General features: G+C 33.8%; 1 protein-coding gene across 1 annotated transcript; it reads left to right on the top strand.

The window, feature by feature from the left end:
• The first annotated feature begins 19181 nt into the window (after nt 1-19181).
• On the top strand, nt 19182-25978 carry LOC123678171. Its single transcript, XM_045615038.1, has 3 exons — nt 19182-19339; nt 23283-23353; nt 23746-25978. Exons 1-3 carry the CDS (start codon nt 19310-19312, stop codon nt 25664-25666), a joined length of 2022 nt encoding a protein of 673 aa, XP_045470994.1. The 5' UTR covers nt 19182-19309; the 3' UTR covers nt 25667-25978.
• Nucleotides 25979-27346: the final 1368 nt, after the last annotated feature.

The following is a 27346-nucleotide window of genomic DNA, read 5'->3' on the forward strand; positions in this document are numbered from 1 at the left end:
CCAACACCAGGAAATATTGAATTCGTTTTTGTTCCTAGATATAGTCAAATTCTCAGAGTAATAAACAGAGATAGAGGGAGCATATGTAATTTTCAGTGAGTAAATTTTGTCTCCAAGATGAACAATCAAATTTGATATGAAGCGCGTGGAAATTAAAACATATCAGTGATACGATATTTCTGTCAATTCGCGAGTTTCTCCACGAAGAACTCACTTCTTATGTCCCATAGGGAATCAACGTTCCATATTATCCCAAAATATATTGGAATAAATACATTAATATATCAGAAATTCAGAAAACAAACTTCAAGCGCGCCAAACGACGTGAAACAACCGATGATAGGAGAGCAAAAGTTCCCATACCTTGGATTTCAGCTGATAGATACAGAAAACAATAAATATTCTGATTATTATAAATTCGACAATTAGGAAAAATATCGGATTCCAAATATTCAAATTTGCATATCTAATCGAGACACACTCAAATAAATATATTTCATTCAATATAATATACATTCATAACGATATAGTAAAATTGTGGATTTGAAAATATATCACAATCCGACAACGTAATCTAACCTTGTTGGGGGCATGTAAAAATTGCGTATACTCCCTCTATCTATGTATATTACTCTATGGTCAAATTATATACGTCTGTGACTCTCCCATTTTTTTTTTTTAATAAACTGAGAACGCATGTGTTCTTTCATTCACAAGGGATGATTTTTTTTTCTTCGAGTGTGGAGACTAATCCAAAAGTTACAATGTTCCCTTGCTTTGTACACCCCATCGAAGACTAAGTCTCGTGCCTGTGTGGCTCAAGATCATAAAAAGAATCATGCCTGGGTCACGATTTTTTTTTCCGTTGAAAAGAGTCGCTTGTGTTCCATTGGGAACTATAAAAGCCGGACCTAACCTAAGTAGCCCTCTTGGACCCTTCAGGGCTCTCACCAGCCCCTAAATGACCGCTAGCCATAGGTCACCAGCTTTTCTAGCATTATTAATAGCCAAAGTCGAATGACACCTTTTTCTGACACACTCCATATGAAAAAGCTGCAAAAAAAATGTCTTGAACATACTGGCTTGAAGACAAGAAGTTTGGCGCTCTTGTTAAATAGTCATTTATTTTTGGCATCTTTGGATACCTCAGCTGCTTTTTATGAGCATACAGAATTTCAGTATAGTTTCTGATATATTGAATTTTGCGAAAATGAATTTGGCAGGTGAACTCATCACTTACTCGATGGAAAAATGATTGAATATTTTCTACTTACAATTTGAATCATTTTACTTTTGTGTCTGTCTGTGTGTCCGCACAACCTTGCAATAGCCAAAACTTTTTCATTATCTATCCGATTTTGATGAAACTTGATACGGGTATTCTGTTGGAATACTAGACGGTCCCACACAAAATTCAGATTTTTCAGATGAAAGGAAAATGCGTCATGCATAACCAAAATTTAAAAGTACTTGAATTTCTATATCTTACGTTCTACAAGTCAGATTTTGATGCAGATTGGAGTGGATAGTCAGATTAAGTAAATGAGTAGTGAATGATTCCATAAAAATTTTTTTCGGCAACCGTCCGGGAAGTGAGCACTTCCCGAACGCTTTTTCTCTGAGAAAGTAGCATTTACCGGCCTAGTCCGGAAAGTACGTACTTCCCGGACTAGGCCCGAAAAGAATCACGTCATTCGTGTCATTGTGAATAAGAAAATCTTGGTAGGTATATTTTTACTGAATGCAGTTGATCATTACAGCATCGTTTTCAGTTATATTTTTCGTTTTGTGTTTGTCTATACTGACTTCCAATCCTATCAAATTTCAACAAACGTCAATAATTGTCAATATAATATGACAATTTGGATATAGTGGAATGATTTGCAACCTTATTCGCAATTTCTGTTAATTCAGGTGGTTTTAAAACGATTTCGTCAGACATAACTTACGAATTTAATGCGTAGTTGTAAATTATTTCAAAATTCGAAACGTACGATTCATATCCAAATATCCAAATCTGTCAATGTTCGTAACAGTCACACCAACTGCCAAGATACAATACAAAAGTCACTAGGAAATATAATCTAAATTTTTCATTGAATTTCGACAATATTTCACAAAACTTGACTGAAATAGAGAAAATATCGTCTAATGCCCGTTGCAGAAGACAATTTCAACACTCAATTTCGCATTAGTGTTGGAAAAGAAGCTCATTCTGCAACTTGTTTTAGAATATACTATAGCCCTTTCAGGATCTAGAATCTCGAATGCCGTGTTTTGTTAATATGGCCGTATAGTTTGAGACCATCTAGCTCAAAATTGTTTAATTACAACATTGTGACGAAATGATCTGTACGTGGATCGCTCAATAATTACAAATATATTTCACAGAATAAACTTCGTGAATGGAACCATCGAATCGAAAATTCAATCAAAAATACCCCACCCACTATACTATAGGAGAAAAATGAATAGAAGGCTGCGGTTCAATAATCCGCCTATAAGTCCTAGGATCCAGCAAATGTTGGTCTTTTTTAGGTAAACGGTCGCGTCCGGTATCCGTGGCTTTCTTCTCCCGAGGGCCAATAAATAAAATATCAGTGACAATTGTAGGACTGTGATATCGGCCCTTTGTATCAGGCACATGTGCAGAAATGCCAGCTGGTGAAGAAGCGGCCGGCAGTCACCGGACAACGGCTTGCTGCCGAAAATAAGCTCGTTTAAACGGATTTTGACGATTCCCTTTAATTTTGTCGGCTTCTCGCGTTGAAAACTCAATTTAGATCGATTTTTGGTCTTTCTGATATGTTGTTCTATGATCTGATTTGACGTTGCAGATGTTCTATGATCAATGATCATAGAACCAGATAAAACATCCTTGTCTTATTAGTTTGACGTTTCAAACGCCAACTATGTATAAAGAAATTATGGACTTTCAATAACTATATATAATTCGCGACGGCTCGATATTCAAGCTTCTTGGATTAGTCAATTATGAAATGAGAACGAACCTTGCAAAAAATACTTTTAATTATTGTATAAAAGAATGGAAAATAAAAAATGTTTAAAATAATAACATTAATTAAATTACAGTGAATCATAACAAAATAAAAAATAATAAAAAAAACAGTTTCTGAATATTGAGAAACCTCCAGGCTTCGTTTGATTTCATTATTTTCCATCCAGGATCTGAGACACATGACATAGTTTGTTTTTGTAACTGTTAGAGCAGATCTGGAAAACTGTCTTTGAACAGGAGCTGGAGATGCTGGCGTTTATAAACAATCCTTGGCCATTTTAGCCAAGTTCGGAAAGATATTCCTGAAAATACCAAAATCTATCAATAAATTTCATAGAAGTGTGAAAAAACTACTAATAAAGTATATAATAACACTGGAGAATGCTTCAGTCTCTCGGTGCTCGGAGAATCCGCGTGCATTTCAAGCTTATGCTTAAGTAATATCAAGTCAAGCAATAAATATCTAAAATCAAGTCAAGCTCAAGTATGTTATTTTTCACGAGCTTGATTTTCAAGTCAAGTAGTTGGTTAAATGTCAACCTACTTGGCTTAACCCTAAAAGAAACTAAAAGAAAAGAACAGCGTAACGGAAGACTATCGATGTCCTTACTGGTATTTTCATGTGAATTTATTTATTAGCTCAACATTTTTTAAATTTCCATGTGCTAAGTGAGTACTAAGTCTTAGTATTTACTTAGCACACGGAAAACTTGAAAACGTTGAGCTTACTCAATGGAAAATAGAAGGTTCAGGAATTAGTGAATAGGAAATTCGTCAATATTAGTTCATTGTTTTATTTCCTTCATTGTAAAATGATCCAATCAGAGGCCTCCATTTTTCGAATAAATTTCATTCAGATAAGTGAATAAAGCACAAGACCTACTGAATTGCGATTAAAACTCCGTTTGTCATTCATGTTGGTTTTCAATTTGTCCTTATCAGTTATCCTTATCATTCTTGCTAAAAGTTCATGAAAAACATGAATTTCATGATTAATTTCAATTGACCTCAATTGATGTTTACCTTTGAAAACTCATATAATTATTTGAAAATATTCCTTATACGTAATCAACATTAGGAATTGTCCAATTTCATCACCTCTAGAACAACAAAAAATGTTTTCGGCATAAATTCGAACTTAATAAAATAACAACTTCAAAATATTTATGCATGAACTAACGAGCGTTCATTAAAATTCGTGGTCAAGAGTGCTGTGGAGAAATTAGAGTTGATTTTCTGTGAGTGTGAGTAGCACTTAGCTTGTACCATTTTCTTCTCAGATTCGCAGAATGTGAACAAATGTTAGTGATATGGTACAAGCTAAGCGCTACTCATTGTCACAGAAAATCAACTCGAATTTCTTCACAGCACTCTTGACCACGAATTTTAATGATAAGCAGTTTTTACATATCCTCAACATGGTTAAATTACGTTGTCGGATTGTGATATATTTTCAAATCCTCAATTTTACTATATTGTTATGAATGTATATTATATTGAATGAAACCTATTTATTTGAATGATTCCCGATTAAATATGTGAATTTGAATATTTGGAATCCGATATTTTTCCTAATTGTCGAATTTATAATAAGTAGAATATTTATTATTTTCTGTATCTACCTGCGGAAATCCAAGGTTTGGCAACTTTTGCTCTCCTAACGTCATCGGTTGCCTCACGACGTTTGGCGCGCTTGAAGTTTGTTTTCTGAATTTCTGATATCAAGGTATTTATTTCAATATATTTTGAGTTAATATGAAACGTTGATTCACTATTGGACATAAGAAGTGGAAACTCGCGAATTGAGTGAAATATCGTATCACTGATATGTTTTCATTTCCGCGCGCTTCATGTCGAATTTGATAGTTCATGTTGGGGACAAAATTTGCTTACTGATAATGACATATGCTCCCTCTATCTATGTTCATTACTCTGAGTATAATACATTCCATTCAAGTTCTTTGTCCAAGAAATTCATAAATTCATCGCCATATTCGATGAATTAGGTAGAGACATCACATTGACAAGATTTTCAAGCCCAAAAACCCCGATAAAGGGGACATAGATAGAAGAAGAAGAAGATCACATTGACAAGTAATATCTAACCATAGATGATAGGAAAAACATAAAGTGCCTAACCACGGTTTTTGGATATGTTCAGTAAAATATCATTAATTTAAAACTGAACGAGAGCGCACAGAAGCTTCTGACTTGACGTTAGCGGAAATTTTTATTGATAATCGTCAAAATTCCAACGCGAAACATTGCCAGAAACGAACAAGGAAGCATCTACCGCGTTTATTTACACAAAAAGTCGCTGAAAATCGAGCAGTCCCAAAAATAAAACCCATCGCTCATCCATAACCTATAAATCATAATCCCGACACGAGATCTCAATACCGGTGGTAATGGCATTCATTCACCATGGGTTTTTTAAACAGAAATCAGTGGCATTCAAAACCGTCACGTGTGTGTGGTTTATACGGTTCTCGACGTCATGACTTGCTGGATCCTTTTTTTTCGCTTAAAAGGCGTACAAAAGCGAGCGTCTTGATGTTTTCGATATTGCGAAAAGCGTAGGGCCTTAAGGATGATGTGGAGGATGTGGATCTATTGAAAATCCATCTTGTTGACTTGTCTTTTGAATGGGGAATGAATGATTGATTGATATGAGGAGTGTTTTTTTATGATGCGTAAAAATTCTAGTAGACTCGATAGACGGTGTGCGTATTTGGATATGGCGCCCTCCGTGCCGAAATTAAACTAAACCATTAATGAAACATTAGGTACATTTTTATTGTGCTTGCCTGCTAAAAAGCTGTTGAAATTAATGTTTTTTTTCTAATTCTAATTTTTCTATTCTAAGATCTTTTCAGTTAATTTTGTTTCCAATAACTTATTTGCAATATTGAAAATGAATTCTGAAAGTATCGACTTACCATTTACAGTACGAAATTCACGAATTATAAGAGAAAATCGTAATTTATCGGTTTCACACCTTTTTGGCGTTTTAAGAAAAGGTTCGGGGTTTAATCCTTTCAAAATTCAACTGGTTCAAGAACTGAAGTCGTCAGACTATTGAACAGTTCAAGCCAAGAAGCTTGATATTTTTAACCAACTACTTGACTTGAAAATCAATCTCGTGAAAAATTACATACTTGAGCTCGACTTGATTTTAGATATTTATTGCTTGACTTAATATCAAGCCACTTCATATTACTTGAGCTTGAAATGCACGCGTCGCACGGCATATATTTCTGCAATCTCGTGCACGCATTGACTTAATAAGGAGATTCCTCGAGCGCCGAGAGACTGAAGCATTCGCCTGTGTGACTTTATTAGTAGTTTTCTCACATTTCTAGGGAATCTATTTTAATAGTTTCAGAAATATCTTTCAAAACTTAGTCAAAAAGGCCAAGGACTTTTTATCAACGGCAGCATCTTCAACTCCTGTTGAGAGACAGGGCTGCTCTTACAGTTACGAAAACCCGCAATAGGTTAGGCGACAAATCTATAAGATGCCTCATGTGTCTTAAATCCTGGATGGAAAATTATGAAATCAAACACAGCCTGGAGGTTTCTTAATATTAAGAAACTTTTTTTTTATTTTGCTATGATTTATAGTGATTTAATTTATGTCCAAAAGTTGATATTTCCGGTTCTTTTATACAATATCTAAGATCAATAAATAAAATTGTTTTTTGCGAGGTTTCTTCTCAAATCATCATTTTTTCATTGATGTGACACTACACAATAACTCCTAAAAATCAAGTACCTTGATATGATTCAAGTACTTGATAAATAAATACTTGAATTGACTTGAGATTGAAAAACTACTACTCGACTTCAGCACGACTTGAAATGAAGTAACGCTTAAGCCTGATAGCTTGAAAATCAAGCCAAGCCGTGAATCCCTATTCAGAGTTGAAAATAATTTTTGGCTTTTGTTTAAATGATTATGTTAATAAACAGAATTGCAGAATGCTGGCGGAATGATTGGTCCATATTTCTTTGAAGAAAATGGTCTAATAATAACAAAAGTCAATGTAAAACGATACAGAATAATGTTAACTGAATTTTTTCCTGCTGTTGTTGACAACAATCTGGAGGATTTTCAATTTCAACAAGACGGTGCCACTTAGCACACAGCCATCTCAACAATCGATTTATTGAAAATAAAATTTGATGTGATGAAATTATCTCGAGAAAGTTTATGCTGATAATCCAACAACGATTGAGCAATTGAAACTCGAAATCGAACGTAATATTGAAGAAATACAGCCGAAATTATATGGAATAGTGAAGAAAAATTGAGTTGATAGAATGCAGTACCCATAATTAAGTACGGAGAAGTTTTGGTGATCATTTTAATGATGTTATTTTCCTCACAGTATGGTATATATAATGTAACCTTCCAAATAAAAAAAATTGTAATTCACTATGAATGATTTATCTACATCATTTTTTTTTATTTTTGAGTTTTACCATCGCCATTATACCTACCTATATTAATGTTCATAAAAGTTCATTGGCTTGATTCAGCTTTAAAAATTTATGATGAACATTAATTTCCATATTTTCTGAAATGAAAAGAACAAACAATTTCACATAAAATAAATAAACTGTCGAAAAAGTATTTACAGGAAATTAATGATTTAGAAAGCATATTCGAAGGAATTCTTAAAATTCTCTTTTTATTGCTTCTCAAATGGCATTTAGAGTACCGAAGCGTTAAAAAAGGGGAAGGGAAAATAACGAAAAGTTGAACATATAACTTCAACCAAACTACAAAATTCCCCAAGACGATAATAGGATTAGCACTCTCAAAATCCTTTGGTGTAACAGGTACAATTACAAAATATTCGTCATTCGAAACCATTTTTGTATGTTTTGGAAATGCCAAGGTCAAACTCAAATCCTTCTCATTGGGCTTGGTGTGACAATAGCATCCATAAAACTGGAAATACCTTTTTTTTAAAGATAAAATGGAGGCCTATTTGGCCAAAGGCGGCGGCTCATGAATATTCAGTCTTAAATTTGTCTACAATACTAAGAAATAAGAATAGTGGGTCGTTTACCTGAATTTTGTCGTCCATGAATTCTTCATAAATTTATCTCATTATTTAATATTTACAAATGAGCAATGAATTTGATAAAACGATTTAAGAATTATTGAATGTTGTTGAAGTATGTATCTCTCCAATCTCCATGATTGAAAGGCATAACCTATTGAACACAAATGACATTTGAAATGTCATTAATCTGTATTTATACTAGATATATTCATCCAAACTGAATAGGTCCCATATTAAAATTTATCAAAATCGGATAAGAATCGAAGAACTTGAACCTTGGATGGTCTCCAATACATTTTGCAATCGAAAATTTTGAAAAAGAATTGTTTTCAGTCCAAAAGTGTTCACAACACTTTCTCTACTTTCAGTAGAATCGGAAGCAACAATAATTTAAATGTGACAAGGCAGTAGAACGAGCCACCACTGGTTGTAGCTTTTACAACAAAGTGAAACCAATACTGAAACTCTTTACAAACTACTTATCCGGCGTTTTGAAAGAGAATTCATGAAGAAAAAGTTCACAGTTTGTACCTCGTTACAATGAATTTAGATTTCTCATTCCAGTTATACGATTCTTCAAGGTAAACAGTGTGAACACTTGAATTTTTCGTTTAAAAATAAACTATTTTTTCATTTTTTCACAGCAAAGACTTAAAATTCGAGCATTTTTTCGTGTTAAGGCAGTTACTAATCTACCAGTCAACTTCCTGCTAATTCATTGTGAAAAGGAGCAAAAATATTATCATTATAAGCACTCGAATAAATAGGTGAATGTATCTGTAAGAATCTATTCACATTCCTCCTTTTTTGTACCTTGTGGAAAATGCTTTGAATCCATTATTTGTTAATACGTCAGGTATTGAATATGGATGGATGATTTGAAGGTACAGAAACTTCCCTAAATCCCCTCTTCTAAGAATCATTTCGAGTTTTTTCTACAAAAAGTGCATCGCCTACTTCAGTGGTCAGCCTCTCTATTCACAGCAACCTCTTGCAATGTTACAGATTAAGAATGCAGAATGATTCTGCTTTTTCAATGTGGGTATATAAACCTTTTTCAGTTCTTGAAGTGAACTACCTGCGTTTTAAACCCCATGTGACCAAATAATATATGGACTCTTCCTCATACTACTTACCTATATTTTTCAATAAGTTTTTAACCAGCATATGAGGAGCACCCTTTTTTATGTTGGGATTAATATTCTATGATTCTATCAAGGATAGGAATGATTTCTAGATATTCAATTTTAATTAATTCTATTATTCCAAAAAGATGAACAACTCGATGAGAAAAATTGAAAATGTTAAATATTTTTTTAAATTTTATTATACTCAATAATTGATAAAATTTGCATTTTTTCAAGTTAATGATTGTATATCGCCTTTGATTCTTCAATTTTTTTCTAGGAGTATCAATTCGATAGAGCAACAAATGTTTTCAATAAAAAAATCATGCTTATTTTAATTTCCAAAAGAAGCTGTGATGGTTGGATTTCGTTATTCGGTTTGGGATTATATTTCTTCATCAATTTGGGGGCGCTAGAATCGAATGATTCCAAAGGTTTATTTTTTCCAATAACAAGTCAAAACTGTAGTTCTCTAAAAACAATTCTTTTAAGAAAATCAGTTATTTGAACTTGTTTGTGTACAATCTTAATATGACGTACGTTATAAATAATACAGAGGAAAAATTATTCAATGAATTGATTAAGGAATCATCTCGCATGACGTAACTAATCAATGTTCATTCTTGAAAAATGTTTCTTCAGCAACATATATCCACATTTTTCATATTCGAAGTTTTAGCCATCTATGAGAACAAAAACTAAACTAGAAGACGTTTCTGGAGATTCCTTTAATGTATTCATTAGTTTTCTATATTATCAACAGATGTCTTAAAATCCGGAACAGATTTCTTTAAGATTATGACATTATTATAAACTTTTACTAATAGATGTCGCATGTTACTTAAAAAGATTCCTGTTATTGTATTTTATAATTCTTTCTACTGCTAACAGATGTCTCAATAGCAGTTTTGCTATTGAGAAACCTGTTTCGAACAATTTGAATCGAAAATTCTCCTCAGTAATTCATATATCGAATATCGATTAACTTTTTCACTAAATCAGACTGAATACTGAATCTCTACATCTCCATCTCATATCTGGAAGAGCCGTTCAAATATTAGTTAGAAATTTTTTGAAACCTAAATGGCTTACTGATAGATTGAAAACTCAATCAGTTTGATGCATGCATAGAATAGAATAATTTCAAATTTTTCATAATTGACGACATATTTATTCTGAATCTGAAAATTTCCAGCATGATATTATTCCTTATTCAATTTTTGTCCGAATTAAATTCTTTCAGGTCGAGAACTACATCAAATCAAATTCAAATGTGTATTTGTTTGAGTTTTACTACAATAAGATTTGTTAGTGACGACATTTTGATTATTATACAATTTCTTAGAACTTTGCATGTAGGTACTGTCTTTACCAGAATTCATATCGAAGGTAAAGTTTTGATTTCAGTGTTATTTGCTCTCAAAAAAATCATTCGCCATTTCTTTTAAAATACTCGTGAAGGTATATCCTAATTGAATTTGTAGGTCTGTCTCTTCAAAACTGTGTCAATTCAAGACACACATATTTCATTCAGCAATCTATATTCAGAGCAGTTGGAAGTCGTCGTTATATAACTGTAGATTCGGCTTATACCAATTTCTTTCCAAACATTTGTGCAAGTCTTTTTTGTCCATACACTTTCAATTTCGTTCAACATTCACAACAACATCCGAATATTACCAAATTAGAAGCACCTCTAGAATATCATCATGAAGTAGAAATAAACTCAGATTAAGTAGAGTAGTATACTTGTGGCACACATCTGAAATTCCTTTGCTCACATTATAAATACTTATGTTATTATTTACACACAGGGTGGTCTGTACAGTGCATCCCATTTTGGGTGAGACTGCCAGGTTTCTTGCTTGTTATTTAAGATAGAGCCTTGCGGTTTTCACGTTCCTGTCCTACTTTTTCGTGAAACTCAAGTTGGTCTAATCAGATTTTGCATAACTGTTTCCGTTCAAGAGATACAGGGTGATTTTGGAAATTGATACTTTTCGGACCCCTTCTTTATATCCGAAGTTATTGGAAATAATGCTGAGGTGAAAACTACGTCTGAATCAGAATTTTGCGTAGAATCCAGTGGCGTACTCAATTTTTTTTTTCGGGGTATGGTTTTGAAGATTCAACACAAACCTATATTTTTTTCAATGGAACACCCTATATATCATTACTTCGTTGAATTCCTTATTTTTTTCCCTTCAAAATAATATATGATACTATATAGGTAGGATGGTCAGAAATGTTAAAAAACACTAAAACATCAAATAATGATGATTTTTTGTTAATGAGCAATGGATTTTCCATATGAAAAAAAGGATTAATTGGATAATTTTTATTTGTGATTTTTATTTATAGTAGAGTAAGCAAACAAATATAATACACTCATCACTAATATGAAAAACAAAACGTAGGTACCTACCTAATAGCAACAAATGAATAATAAAAAAATTCATAAACATTTCATAATATCTTACAGATTAAACTGTTCAAATTGCTGTCCATTTTCCCTAATACATATAATATACTACAGTAAAAGACATAACAGTCTCGAAGAACTTCGTGCATCAACAGAGGCAGTTTTCCAGGATTTACAAAACCACCCTTTTATAATATTAAATGCACTGAGGCGTATTGAAAAGTTTTGTCAATTATGTATTAGAGGAAAATGCACAGTAATTTGAACAGTTTAAGGTGTAAGATATCATGCAATGTTTATGAATTTTTGTATTATTCATTTGTTGCTATTAGGTAGGTACCTATGTTTTGTTTCTCATGTTAGTGATGAGTGTATTATCTTTGTTTGCTTACTCTACTATTTATAAAAATCACAAATTAAAATTATCCAATTGAACCTTTTTTTCATATGGGAAATCCATTGCTCATTAACAAAAAATCATCATTATTTGATGTTTTAGTGTTTTTTTAACATTTCTGACCATCCTACCTATATAGTATCATATATTATTTTGAAGGGAAAAAAATAAGGAATTCAACGAAGTAATGATATATAGGGTGTTCCATTGAAAAAAATATAGGTTTGTGTTGAATCTTCAAAACCATACCCCGAAAAAAAAAATTGAGTACGCCACTGGATTCTACGCAAAATTCTGATTCAGACGTAGTTTTCACCTCAGCATTATTTCCAATAACTTCGGAGATAAAGAAGGGGTCCGAAAAGTATCAATTTCCAAAATCACCCTGTATCTCTTGAACGGAAACAGTTATGCAAAATCTGATTAGACCAACTTGAGTTTCACGAAAAAGTAGGACAGGAACGTGAAAACCGCAAGGCTCTATCTTAAATAACAAGGGAGAAACCTGGCAGTCTCACCCAAAATGGGATGCACTGTACAAAATGATCCAGCAGTACCTAGGTATATTTACGAGAGTATGAGTTTTTTTTCGAATAATGGTAAGACAAGTCAATTTTCATTTAAAGGGAGCATATTGTGCCTGCGAATTCGGGATTGTACGATCAATTTAGCTAAATTTAGCTAAAAAATTTCTTCAAGCAAGGTGGCAACATTCTCAAGACCCTTAAATATCAATAATATCGAGTAACACTTAAATTTGAAGATTTTACAATTTTATTCAAAAATATGCTGAAAAATGTTTGTTCACGGTATGTGTGAAAAAAAAAGGAAGAAAGAAGAGCATTGATAAGTGCATTGGCGTAACTAGAGTTGACTCATTGGGGGTTACCCCATTTTGAAAAAGCAAAATCTTTCACCTCTTTAAATAATTTTTTTTTGGAATTGTTACTTTGCAATTTTTTTTTTATTTTTATCTGATCAATGAAGGGGGTTCTGTCTTCAATATCCCCTCTCTCGTTACACCCATGATCTAGTGTCTCAACGAATTTTAATTATTGTTGAATAGATTGATGTCGATGTTAGATTGAATTGATGCTCAATGTGCTTACTGTTAATTTTTAAACACTTTAGCAGTATTTTTCTATTACATTCTGCAATTTTATGGGAAAACACTTCGATAAATTTGTTGTTATTTTTTCTTGTTGTTAACAACATTCGAAAAAAGTTAATTCAATCTAGAACAAATGATAGACACTTTCAACATTTCAATAGTTATAGTATTTTTTCAGAAACTCGAACAGTATTTCAATAAATTTTCTGCAGGAAGATTCGTCTTTGCTTTCAAAATAAGCTTCGACCTCGCCAATAACTTCTTCATTAGAGCCAAACTTCTTTCTCTGGAGCACCTTTTAACCGTTGTTTTCGACGAAGCATAGCCTGAACAATACTTATCAAGCCAATGCTTTGGTTACACAGTATTTTTCCCACCAAAAGACAGTGATTCATGAATACAAGAAACTCGTTATTATTCATTTTTCAAACAAGAACAAATGTAGCGTCACTTAAACTACTTTCGACTCTATCCCATGATCTTGACTTGACTCTATGTGGCGAAATTTTAATACGCATCTCTTGAAGTTTGGTTCTAACGAGAAAAAAGAGTGATATAGCACTGTGTGCCAGGCACGGAACTTACTGAGTGACATGTTATTGATTGTCTTACAAAATTGACACATGCTTGATGCACAGCAGGTAATCAAAAAAGCTGAATTTCTTAAGGAATATTTAAAGTTCGAACTCGAATACCCAAATGTCATCAAAATAGGATGAGTGGAACAGATATCCCAGGAATTTCATGTTTGTCCATTACCAGAGCTTACAATACATCCAAAAGAGCTGCAATTTTCATGAAACAACCCACCAAGTACGTAAGTTCGTAAGTACGAGCATGGTAGATATGGAAATACCAGGAATTTCACTTTTGCACAAACTTAACACACATCCTTTATCCTATAATGCTGAAATTATCATGGAGCCGTCTACATATCAAACTGAAGACTCATACCAAATTTTATCAAAATCCGACAGGAATTGAAGAAGTTGAGGCTGTTACAAGGGTATGCGGACCAACAGACCGATAGACAGACAAACACGAATCCAAAGTAGTTCAGCATGGTCTGAAATGCATTTTGCGAGCAGAAATTCTTCCACCACCTTTGGTAGACTTGGATGCAATTCACATTGACTGAACTGTTTCCTATAGACCAGCCTGTACGTAGGTACATCATAGCTAATCCTTTGAAGTCAAAATCCATATTTGGAGTATTGAATAACGGAATGAACAGTTATCTTAACTCCTCAGTTTTCTCAAATCGGACACTATTATCAGTTCTTATTCTTCCCTCTAATCAAATTATATGACGTTGTTCAATAATAAATGAATAATGGCATAGCTTACGGCACATAATCGTTGACAAGTATATGACTCGGTTTTGTGGTCAAGTTCATGGGATTGTTCTTCATCGGTTTATAATTGTTAACACTCGATTCTGACCTAAAATTCTTCGAGAGGCAAGTGAACTATCATATAAGTATGTGAGAATAGATAACCATAGGTAGAAAAAACTTCCACGGTTCAACAAACTGTAGACGATTGGGCTAAAATAGTAGATTATGTGCAATGGGAGTGAACTAGTGTATTCAATCCCGAATGTGAAGTTCAATACTTTAATATTATCTGAGTGATTAAATACAGGGTGATTCACGGCGATGGCCTATTAGACGTTTATGGCAATCCAATCATAATTTTGTGCTGAAAATTTGCTTGTTGGGGTTTGAGACAATGATCTTTCTCCCTGAATTATTTTCGGATTTCTACAATTTCTGGATATGCTGGAAACAGACTACCACTTATTTCAAATGGCACACCCAGTATATTATTCCATCATTAGATAGCTTTTTTCATGCTATACCTTGGGTATAAACTCAACGGTTCATGAGTTAATGGGATTCTTATAAAATCAAGTTTAATATAAAAAAAAGAATATGGAAAGCACTGATGTGCGTCAGGAGCTATTAGGCGCCCTTGAAGACCATATAGCACATTTTTTGGCAAAATTCGATTTTATTATTCAACATAGTTGCCTTCGAGGGCGATACAACGATTAAAGCGATCTTCCAACTTTTCGAAACCATTTTTGTAGCACGATTTGCCTGTCGCCTCAAAATATGCCTCAGTTTCGGCGATAACTTCTTCATTGGCGCTAAATTTCTTTCCAACGAGCATTCTCTTGAGGTCTGCGGACAGGAAAAAGTCGCTGGGGGCCAGATCTGGCGAATACGATGGATGCAGAAGAAATTCGAAGCCCAATTCATACAATTTTGTCAATGCTCCCATTGATTTGTGACACAGCGCATTGTCTTGATGAAACAGCACCTTTTTTTTCAAATTGGGCCGCTTTTCAACGATTTCATCCTTTAAACGATCCAATAACGCTATATAATAATCGCTGTTGATGATCTGGCCCTTTTGGAGGTAATCAATGAATATTATACCTTGTGCATCCCAGAATACTGATGCCATAACCTTGCCAGCTGACTGTTGTGTTTTTTCTCGCTTTGGATTCGGTTCATCATGTGCAGTCTACTCAGCTGACTGTCGATTAGAGTCCAGAGTGAAATGATGGAGCCATGTTTCATCCATTGTCACATATCGACGCAAAAATTCAGGTTTATTGCACTTAAACAGCTTCAAACACTGCTCAGAATCATTAACACTTTGTTGCTTTTGATCGATTGTGAGCTCGCGTGGCACCCATTTTGCACACAGCTTTCTCATGTAAAAATATTCGTGAATGATATGATGTACACATTCAGATGATATATTTACAATGTCTGCTATCTCGATCAACTTCACTTTACGGTGATTCAAAATTATGTTGTGAACTTTTTTGATTTTTTCGTCGGTGACAGCCTTTTTTGGCTGTCCACTGCGTTCGCTGTCTTCGGTGCTCATTTCACCATTTTCCTGGTGCAGACCCTGGAAATTCTTCATCAAGCCAAGATTTGGCTCCAACTGTATTTTTCCCTTCAATATGCAATATTTTATCAGCACACGAAATATTTTTATCAAATTACAAAAGTAGCTACACTCATAACGCAATATCTCACAAACTAATAGTCGGACTGCTGTCAAATTTTGACACGTATCGTTTGAATGTTGGTACTAATTACAAATCATATGGATTTAATATCAGCACAGCCATCTGTGCATCAAACCAGGGACTTTTCAATTGGCCTAATATACACAGTTGTTTGATCTCAAATGCTCCTGACGTCAATTCTTTACTCTTTTTCATTTGATTCTTCGATTTTCTTTAAATTTTTTAGTTAGATGGATTAGGTCCTGGATTAGAATCAATGCGACATAGCAACCAATTCTCATTCCAACCTTCACGTAAGTGCTAATTTCAATTTTTTTTTCGATTCCAGCAAAAATTTCCGCGCCTGTATGGAAGTCATCAAAACAGTAACTATATACTCGACTGGTCAAACTAGTGCTCGATAGAATTGGATCCTCTGTAACCTTGCGAAACCTTGACATCAACAGGATTATGTCAATGACCCTTCTTCGAAAGGATGCCCGAAGGAAATCTTTGAAAGAATCGTGAAAAACACCCACTTCTGCATATATTGGTTGGGTAATGTTTACCGTTCAGGTTATTGATATGAAGTTTTTATTCTTCATCTATTGAAACCTCGAATAGGTAATAGTGGATTCCGATGAAACAAATTTAGGATTTTTTCGATTATTTTCTGGGTAATTCACGTTTCCTATCATTGTTCATTTATTCGTTGGTAAAGATAATTTTTTTTTTCTTTTTTCAGAACTTAATGTTTGCGATCTTTTTTTTCTGGAATGGTTGATGGAATCGATAGATACTCCCATAACAAGTCTTACTTCATGGGTATCATCGGTTTATTCCTATTACATGAGAGAAAACTGAATTACTTTTGATTTGTATTTATTTTACTGGGAATAAATCATTTTTCATTATTATTATTATTATATTATTCGAAATTTTCATTATTTATCATTGATGGACCCATCAAACGTTGTCCTACCACAAATTCAACTTTCGTTTCAGTGTATTATCATATAAATTTGATTCTATACCTAATTTCATTCGTATTCTTGAACAAATTTACATATTTTATTTTCGAAGGAAATCTCAAACGTTTTGCTGTGAACGAGAATATGGATTGAATGAACATGAAGCTTAAAAGAATTGATATAGATACTTAAATCATCATACACATCGAATTTGACAGAAATGAAAATATATCAGTGATACGATATTTCACTCAATTCGCAAGTTTCTCCACAAAGAACGCACTTATTATGTCTCATAGTGAATCAACGTTTCATATCAACTCAAAATATATCGAAATGATTACCTAAATATATCAGAAATTCTGAAAACCAACTTCCAACGCGCCAAATGACGTGAAACAACAGATGACACTAGGAGAGCAATAGTTGGCAAACCTTGAATTTCAGCAGGTAGATACAGAAAATAATAAATATTCTGTATACTATAAATTCGACAATTAGGAAAAAAATCTGATTCCTATTATTCAAATTTGCATATTTAATTGAGAATCACTGAAATAAATATATTTAATTCAATATAATATACATTCATAAATATATGGTAAAGTTGTGGATTCGAAAATATACCTATCACAATCCGACAACGTAATCTAACCATGTTGAGATCATGTAAAAATTGTATAGACTTCCTCAATCTATGTTTTTATATTTCAATTGTGATATTATTCCATTTTTGTGTTAGGTGGCAGACTGACATCTGATTCATTATAGTTCTATGAAATATCTGGTTTTCTTTACTATATAAGCTTCAGCCGAATGTTACGAATTTTTAAAGATTCCTAACAAAGGTTTGATGTGTTGTAAGCCGCACACGGCACCAATAGGGCAAAATGATAAGTACCTAAAAGGTTTCGCGCTTAACCTGATGTTGAAGTCTCCAGAATTTCAACTCATTTCCGTGAGATTTTTTTTTGTTTCTGTACTTATAACTCACTTGTTTTTGGAAATAACTTCACGAAATTCGGTTTGTAGTCATAATCCAATATAGAAATATTAATGGCGTCGTCAGATATTTTCAATTTTCCATTGTTTCTGAGATGCGATAGTCATTTTCTTTTCTTATGAATGCCATATTGGTTTTCCTTATGGGGTGATAATGAAAAAAAAATTGGAATCCAACATTGTATCGCAATCTATAAAAATATCGAGTATAGCTACGCAAACTTGGACTTCATTTTTATTTTCTTGTTTGAATAGTAAGCTGGTGCCAGAATTGCCAAATTTTGTTGACAGTTATTGTGTGCAACCATCACTTGAGTTTTTTTTTTAAAAAAGGTAGAACAATTTCTACAGACATTGGCACCAGCCAGACAAAACAAAACAAAAAATAAAAAGGAAGTTATCTCCAAATGAAGTTATACAGAAAAAAGAAAATCTCGATTTTTAGTTTTTTCGAGATATTTCGGGAACCATTGGAGATATTTTGGATCTGTTTACACCAATACACTCATCCCCAAAAAACACACCCTTTTTGTTATTTAGCCCCTCTAAATAATTCTAACACTGTATATATTTCTTAAAATATTTTCAGATGAAAAATCATTCTTTCAAAAACACCCCGTTTCTTGGAATACGATACATTTGAGAATAAAGTTATATAACAAACTGCCTTTCATTCGTAATCACCTCCGGATTTTGTCGCACTTATCCTCTAACACCCTGTATATATATATACAGGGTGTTTTTGCCTCCTTGGAGGATTCGATGAAGAGTAAGAGAGTAAGGAGGGGGGGATTTTTGGCGGATTTTCAACTGTTCTTTGGAAATACGTGCAATTATTATGTCATATGACATAATAATTGCACTTATTTCCAAAGAACAGTTGAAAATCCGCCAAAAATCCCCCCCTCCTTACTCTCTTACTCTTCATCGAATCCTCCAAGGAGGCAAAAAGACTTGGAGTAACGCTACTTCTTCCCTTCTATGCTAAGAAACGGAAAAAAGCATCGATATAACCGTGTCTTGCGACAGGTCTGCAATCAGGTGACGCGCCTCAAAACTGTCTTCCGCCAGTTTTAAAAAGGCCGAAGTAAATATTTAACAGACAGTCCAACAACAAATAACTCTGCTCAGTGGTCTGCTGTTCGAATTTTAACATGTACGGAATGTGGTCAACGATATTCTGGGTACGTACGCTGAAGATAAGATAGTGAACTGGTGGTTTTATAGTGATTTATTAGTGGAAAAGTGATACGAAAAAATTTTGGTTCATTAATCCCGAAAAAAAAAAATTTTCGCAATTTTTTTTGTGCTCAGTGTAGGAGTATGTTTTCTGTAAAGTTGTACAAAATCTATATTGAACTTCTTCATTGTAATTGAAGGCTGGATATCAAGAATTCATGTTGAAAAAAGGAAGTCAAAATTTCGCGCTGCAAATCCTTAAATATAAGTCATTATTTTAATTAGTGCAAATAACTTCCTTGCTAACTTCTACTTGAAATAATTACTGATTAATAAAGCAATATAATTGCTAATTTCGCTGAAAATCAATGAGGCTAGAACTTCAAATTTTTTTCTTCATAGTTTATTATTCAACGAAAAATGTCTCAACACGTTAAGAAAAAGAATATAAATATCCGAATTCAGAAATTGGATACCCAATTGCAATGATTCACAAAAAAATCACGAACATAAACTACTACTAGTTAAGAACTTATATCTTAATATAAATTCAACTAAATATCAAATATTAATATTAACACAAAAAAAATTCAATTAGGATTTTCTACAAAGGCACAAATATATTCTTCTTCTTGAAATAACTCGGGAAATTTTGAAAATATCGGTAAAATATTTGAGCCTTTTATAAAACTGCGTGATTCTCAAGGAAAATGATTATCTATATATCAAAGTTTCGGAGAAATTTTTTTTTTTTATTATTTACAAATGAATCTGATCAATCATTGATTCTTAAACTTCAAAATTTAGGAATTAATGAAAATAATCAGATCTTCCAGTGGAAATTTAAAAGTTCCGTCTCATTTGTATTTTAAGCGATATTCTTCAAGTTATTTCTGCCACCCTGTACCTCCTCAACCAGACATGATTGTTTGACCGTTTCAAATTTAATCGATAATGATTGATACTGAGATGACGTTAACGACAGCATCCATTTCCACTTCAAATTTCAAGGTGAACATCGGGACAAGACTATTAAAATTTTATGGTGGTTGCTTCTTATGGTGATTCCAATCTTATATTATTTCATTTCTCTGTTGTTATTTCATTGGGATTACATCAATAGAAAATCGATGAAAAAACTTACTTTTCGAAATAAATGCCATTTAATTAATTAAAAGCCATTTAATTTTTTGTTTGTTTGTTAACTTTCGTCTTGAAATTTGAAGAGGGAAGGAAAATTCATACAGGGTTCTTCCGAATGCGACGTAATAATAAATAAATGATAATAATATCGTTTTCGATATGCAGGAAGTAAATTTCCTTTTTAATTTGTATTTATCTAAATATGCATCTAAAAGATTTCAAAGATATTACACCTTTAGGTTTACATCATACGGCAATTTCCCGAGAAATCTACAAGGTTGAGCTTTTATAAATAATGCCTTCTTTTTTCCTTTAAATATGTATATGGTGTATCACTGATAGTTCAAAAGAGTTGAGAAAAGGACTTTTTTTATTTAAAAGATCAACTTCCAGATCTCTTGCGACGAGAGAGTAACTCAAAAATAAAACTGAAATAGTATACAGCTATAAAAAGGAAAACCAATGTAAAAATGAATTGCAAAGTAATGTTGAAATAATTATGGATTGAATAATTTTGATAATTCATTGTTAAAAGTCACTTCAAACCACTTTCAGGTATCCAAGTTCTCAAAAACTTCACTTTTACGTTGAAATTGTTTGCAGTAAAACTGTCTGCGCGAAAATTTGAATTTGCCCTGTGAAGTATTTCCATTTCCCAATGAAACACCCTGTATAATTTGCCATGTTTCCTATACCTTCGAACTGAATTTCATAAAATTCCTATTGTAACACTTAAATCCAACAAATCGTTTACAGAATTTTAATTATGTTTTGACGCATCGCTATCATAATTATATTACAAATACTTCGAGCCATTGTCCTCCAGTTACAATGAACTTGACAACAGAGAAAAAAACTCGAAACGTTTATGGTTAAAAAAAAAGCCCACGAAATACTGTGTTATGTAACGAAACTAATAACTGTTATTCAGCATCTAATAAAAATGTAGATTTGACGTACCGTTAGCAAGCTTACTTGTTTTCGTTTCAGCACCGATTTGATTTGAATAGATAATTATGAGACACAATGTGCTATTACTCATAATAAGGACTAAGTTGATGATTAGGACTTTTTTGTTGTTAGAGAAGACATATCCTGTTTTTCGAGATTTTGGACAACATAAAGATAGTGTTCCCTCTCCGTATCTAATTCTCAAATAATCTCAGTATACAAGAATGTTTTTGAATGGGATAATCAAGACTGCTACTCTTGGTTACGAGGATATCAGTGAAAAATTCCCAAAAAGATTATACATATCGAGAATTTACAAGTGTTTTACACTTACGGTTATCACCGTATATACAATATAATAAGTCTATTATAGTGCCATGTGATATGCCATAAAAACATAAAATTAAAATTTTAACTTTGTTATTTGATACTTATTGCATACAATTTTTTTTTTGATACAACTGATAAATGAAACAATCTCCAAAATCAGTGGGATAGTGAGTTTGATCTGGGCCCTGGTGCAAATAATATTAGCGGGTCCTTCCTTCAGAACATTTTTGGTTCATTATTTTAATGAAAAGCCTCAGTGATCGTTCAAGGAAAAAATTTTTGATATACAATACAGAAATTTACTAAGGAGAATCATCATCATATTTAATATTTCATTGTGTCGATGAATAAATAGAGCGTATGGGATATAAAATCCAATCTCAAAACACGACTGATAGGTAAAGGGTGTTTTTTGTAGAGCTATAGAACTTTAAATTGCAATAAAACAACGATGGATTATTCGATTGACATGAATTTTATTTATCCGCAAGATAATCTTATGGCATTACATTTTGAATATGATTTCTGGCATATGACCGCCACGGCTGGCTCGGATGTAGTCCAATCTGGACGTCCAATTTTCGATGACTTTTTCCAACATTTGTGGCCGTATATCGGCAATAACACGGCGAATGTTGTCTTCCAAATGGTCAAGGGTTTGTCGCTTATCCGCATAGACCAATGGCTTTATATAGCCCCACAGAAAGTAGTCTAGCGGTGTTAAATCACAATATCTTGGAGGCCAATTCACAGGTCCAAAACGTGAAATTAGGCGGTCACCAAACGTGTCTTTCAATAAATCAATTGTGGCACGAGCTGTGTGACATGTTGCGCCGTCTTGTTGGAACCACAGCTCCTGGGCATCATGGTTGTTCAATTCAGGAATGAAAAAGTTAGTAATCATGGCTCTATACCGATCACCATTGACTGTAACGTTCTGGCCATCATCGTTTTTGAAGAAGTACGGACCAATGTTTCCACCAGCCCATAAAACACACCAGTCAGTTTTTCTGGATGTAACGGTGTTTCGACATACACTTGAGGATAAGCTTCACTCCAAATGCGGCAGTTTTGTTTGTTGACGTAGCCATTCAACCAAAAGTGCGCTTCATCGCTAATGGACGTAGTTCGCGATACGTATTCCGCACAGAACCATTATTTTCGAAATAAAATTGCACTATTTGCAAGCGTTGTTCAGGCGTGAGTGTATTCATGATGAATTGCCAAACCAAACTGAGAATAAATTACTTGACAGCTGTTAAATCGGTCGCCATCTTGAACAGTAATGCCAACTTAAAGTTATATACCTCGAAAAAAACACCCTATACTATGTATTACTTTCATAAATCCTTAAGATTGCTCGAATATTTTCCAGATTTATAGTTTTTCACAAACATGAATAAAATGAACATTAATTCTCCTACACTGAAAAAGTCTAGCTGAGCCCTGCACCCCTTGCACTTCTTGTTACTACGTCCCTGTTCAGTGTTAACTATGGAAAATAATTGGACAATTTTTTTTCAGGTTGCATTTCTCAGTACTGCCAACTGTAGGCCACAAAACCTCCAATATGAAAACACAAAATCAGATGTAGAGTAAGTACTTATCAATTATATTCTTTGTTTTGATACTAACATCATTAACAGGTGCGTGGTGACTAATAACAAACAATGTACGAAGTAGTAGGTACTTTCATAAACATTGAAGAAGTATCTCCATTTGATGGTATCCACATATTTGATTTGGGAATCCACATTGGAATTATCGGTTATAGCTATCAATGTAAATAATATTTGGTTGATGTGTTAGTGTAAAGTAGTGTAGAAATAGAAGACAAATTTTTGATGGTTTAGGTAGGTAAGTCTTTCAAACTAATTATTAATGAATTTAACATGCTAAAAGCATGATTCGTTGAGTTATGTAAACATTTTCGACATTTTCGTTGTTTGAGAAGAATCTAGTCCACTGTAAAACTCAAACTTTTCAGGGTTCAACCACAAGATATCCTGCATGTATCAACCTTCAACATTTCCATGAGGGACGAAACATCTCAGAGGAAAATCGAAGAAAACACCAAGGAAATATTGGAGAAGATAGACGAGCTGAACAAAAAACAAGGACTAGTCAAAAAGAAGAAACCCACTTATTTCCACTTTCCTTTTAGTTACTCCAGATCACAAGATAATCCCGAAACCCAGAAACCACAACATAAATCTGAAAATCAGGAATTCAAATTCCCAAACAGTCCTTTCGAAAACCCTATTCTTCAGTACATAGGACAACAGAAAGATCTACCTAACCAGTTGAAATCGTCTTCCTTTCCACTACCATCTGGAGGCATCACAGTTGTTGAAACCAACCCCAAAGCTGATGTTACCGAAGAGGATGAGGTCCCAGGACAATACGTCAAAAGAAAAGTTACACATCAACAAGTAATGATAGTACCAAGCGTCCAAACTTACATGAACAACCGATATAACCCCAACTTTCAACAGTATCAACAATATATGCCAATCCAACCGAATCTTGCTATTCAAAATTTGCCAAGTTATTCACCACCAAATGCAGCACCTGCTCTCTTCAACCCATTCCCTACAATACAAGAGGCAAACCTAAAGAAGCCCATCAAACAGAACGATAAAACAAATACTCTAGAAAATCAGACTCTCAACAATATCAAAAATATCATCTACAACTCTCAAGCGACTCCAAATTATATAAACCCTTATGCTCAACCCAATCCATATTTTCCACCACCATTGTCTTCGAATAAAGCAGTGAACAAAATTGAGAACAGTCAATATCCTGCTCTACTATATGGACCATACGTAGTACCAAACTTAGAAGCAGCTCAAATGACCAGGCAGATCCAAATCCAATCACCTTTATATGATTATTTTCCCATTATGATCAAAGATCCTGTTATGCACTTCTTCACAGCCTTGACCACGATGGTAGAATATGGCCCAAACGCTGGTGCACAAAACGCTGCATGTAAAGGGAAAGATGCAACTGACCTAAAGTCTATCCAGGATAAAAAACAGAATCTAGAAAAAGACAACAAGAGTACCCAGGCCTCAAATGGTAGTTCTTTCTCTAACAACGAAGGTGAGGAATTGAAATATGACCCAGAACACGCTGAAAATCTCAATCTTCTGCTGAAAAACTTGACTGATGATGGACACATTACTTTGGAGTTTGAAAATCCAAATTTCCAAGATGAAGAAGAAAATTCAGGTCGAGGGTTCAATATAAGATTCCCCAAAAATGATGATTTGAAAGAAAAAGAACCTAGAGTAGAAAGGTTGGCATCTTCTAGTACTAGCTCCAAATCTACGCCTTATAACATAAAGGAGAACAAAGTCAATGTAGGTCCCCATATGGTGAGGATAGGTACGAAAACCAACAACAAAGAATCTACCACCCCTTCTAGAACTGTTTTCATCGGAAACAAAGCTCACGTAGTAGATTCTCCTCCAGCCAGGGATCAAACACTTTATGACGATGAGATAGAGGACGATAAAGGTATCGGTTTCGGTGGTAAGCCTGAAGATACCCAGGTGTCCCATGATGGTAACAAGAAATTATTCAGCAAAGACAATACTGGCAGTGGAATCTTCATTCACAAACTTAAAGTTAGGAAAGGTGGTGTAGCCATTGCTGGACCAGGGGGTATAGCTACAGCTGGAGATGGAGGTACCGCTATAGTAGGTCCAAATGGTTATGCTTATACCCAACCAGATAGTCTAGCTATAGCAGGGACAGGTACCAAGGTAATTGCTGTGGAACCAACTATCAACTTGAGTGATCTTTTGAAGAATAATAGATCTAGGTTAGAAGGTGTTAATGGACAAAGAATAGGCAAAGTGGTAGCAGTTGGTCCAGTCATTTATTACAACAAAGGCTAAAGTGGTAATGGAAAAGAAGCTAAGAAATGTCATGGAAATAGATGCGATTTTAAAGCTGGAATTCATCGATTGCATGTTATATCAGACAGTTTGAATTTTGGCTACAACCTTGAGATCTCTATAATGAGAAAAGTGATAATTGTTTGTGTTCAACTCAATTGTTGATCATTGCGACTGTATTATATGAATTGCTGATATGAAAGTATTACGATATATTAAAGTGTTCCTGTATTTTAGATTTTAAGTATTCATTATCAATTCATCTGTAAATATTCACTATAATTCATAATAATAAATCATATCTGAATAATTTGCAGTAGTTATTTTCTTGTATCCTTAATCCTTTTGATACCTAATACTTTCAATAATAAGTAGTAGTAGTATTTTCTTACTTTTCCTGAAATGACTTTGGGTTCATCTGGTTATTCACAATTTTTTTCTTCCCTAGATTGAGTCCTTTACTGTACGGTGGTGTTTTTCCAAGTTGGATCACTAGCGACCATCTCCAAAGAATATCTAACCCACATTTCCACCTATACCAATTTATCCCATTTCCCAAAAATGGTGGAGGAGCTTCTTACTCTCATTCAACTAAAACTGCCACCAATTTGAGAGAACATACTACTTCCACCACTACTGTCAGAAACGAATTATCGAAAGCTCAAACAGGGCTGAAGTTGAAAGAAAAACAAGTGAAAATTACGGAAAAGCCTTCAGCTACGCCTATGAATCCAATAAACAGAATGATCAGTGATCTGACAGAAGATTCGATGAGATCCATCAACCCTTCAGATGAAAATTCTTTGGCACCGTATAGATACCACCCTCTCCTTAATTTTCTGAGGCAAAGGATCAACTTGGGAGACAGTAAAGTCATCGAGGTGAGAAATAACAAAGCTGAAGTGCCGCAGAAGACAACAACTCTTATATTGAAACCAGTAGCACGGTCAGTGGCTGGGGTTGATGGTAAAGCAATATCTACCCCTATTTCAAGAGCAGCTCTACGCAAGGGTGTAAATGCTGATATTTTGTTCGAACCAGATGCAGTTGCCATAGCTGGACCAGGGGGTATAGCACACGCTGAGAGCAGCTTGGAGATATACTACGAAGATGATGCTGAAGAAAGTAGATGAAAGTGTATCTCGAGTTTGGTAACAGTTCACTAGTCATATTAATTCAAGTTCTTCACGTTGATTTTACATGAAGAGTGTACATCCAAGTCTTCAAATCTAGTCTATTCGAATTTTAGTCCAAATTTAAACAGTTTCGAAATCCTGTGTCATATTAAGTTTCCAAATTTAGATTTTAGTTTTGATTGAACACTCCTCATATGTTGAATGAGTTTATATTGAGTATATTTTTGTACCTGAAATAAATGTTGCTTAAAAGTTATAGGGTAGTTTCATTTGGTTAGTTTACGTGCATCCGCAATTTTGGGGGTGAGTATTTCGTTGATCGCAAAATGGCAAATGCGCTCTTACTCACCAATGACAAATTCTAGATATCTTAATATTATATTTTATATGCAATATAACAGTAATGAATGAAACTGTAATGTACTGAATATACATTTTATGAAAAATCTTTCGAAATTAAAATTTTATTAATTTACACATTATGGAACATGAATAAAACTTTAAGTGAGCAAGGCCAAAACCCTTGGCCTTATCTTGATTTAGG

The sequence above is a fragment of the Harmonia axyridis genome, chromosome 4 (genome assembly GCF_914767665.1).
Source record: "Harmonia axyridis chromosome 4, icHarAxyr1.1, whole genome shotgun sequence".
NCBI lineage: Eukaryota > Metazoa > Arthropoda > Insecta > Coleoptera > Coccinellidae > Harmonia > Harmonia axyridis.